This window comes from Carlito syrichta, unplaced genomic scaffold, assembly GCF_000164805.1.
Source record: "Carlito syrichta isolate Samal-C Ts95f unplaced genomic scaffold, Tarsius_syrichta-2.0.1 Scaffold311868, whole genome shotgun sequence".
NCBI lineage: Eukaryota > Metazoa > Chordata > Mammalia > Primates > Tarsiidae > Carlito > Carlito syrichta.
Genome location: NW_007255964.1, coordinates 62,174 through 62,723, shown reverse-complemented (window position 1 = coordinate 62,723; position 550 = coordinate 62,174). Strand labels below are relative to the sequence as shown.

At 62.7% G+C, this 550-nt stretch overlaps 1 protein-coding gene across 1 annotated transcript in view; it reads right to left on the bottom strand.

Moving 5' to 3' along the window:
* Positions 1-312: 312 nt before the first annotated feature.
* NOSIP (nitric oxide synthase interacting protein) overlaps positions 313-550 on the bottom strand; it is a 23,449-nt gene continuing 23,211 nt past the window's right edge. Inside the window, exons 8-9 of the mRNA XM_021718158.1 lie at positions 472-503; positions 313-427 (exon numbers count right to left, since the gene is read on the bottom strand). Coding sequence (XP_021573833.1) covers positions 356-427; positions 472-503 — 104 coding nt within the window. The 3' untranslated portion in view covers positions 313-355. The remainder of the gene's footprint in view (positions 428-471; positions 504-550) is intronic.

Sequence of the window (550 nt, the reverse complement as noted above, 5' to 3'; positions counted from 1 at the left end):
CTCAAGTGATTCTCCTGCCTTGGCTTCCCAAAGTGCTGGGGTAACAGGCATGAGCCACTGCACCCGGCTGGGATTCCTAGAGCCTACTACAGGGGCACCCTGATGTGGACACGACTTCCGGCCACTCCTACCCAATTTTAATGCTGCGCCCTTGCGTTCAACTCTAGTTTTGCACTTAATGTGACCACGTTCGATATTCTGAACCCAGTCTTTCAAAGCCCAACGTGCGCGCCATTGGGGCGCTGCCGGGGCCGCTTGGTTACCTCGCCCGCTGCGTGCCCGGGCGCCCGCACTGAGAATGAAGGCGCCACGTCCAAGCGCACCCAAGCCAGTTTATTTGGTCTCTCGCGCGCACTCATGCCTGCATCACCGGCCTGGACTTCTCCGCCTGCAGCTTCACCCCGGAGCCCGCGAAGCCGGTGCCGCCCTGGGGAGGAGGAAGGGCGAGTTGGAGGCGGCCCCGAGACGGACAGGCGGGGCTCCAGGTGGTGGTGGGGGGGGGCCTATCGGGTCCAGGTGAAACGGATTGCTGAGGAGGATCAGGAACCCG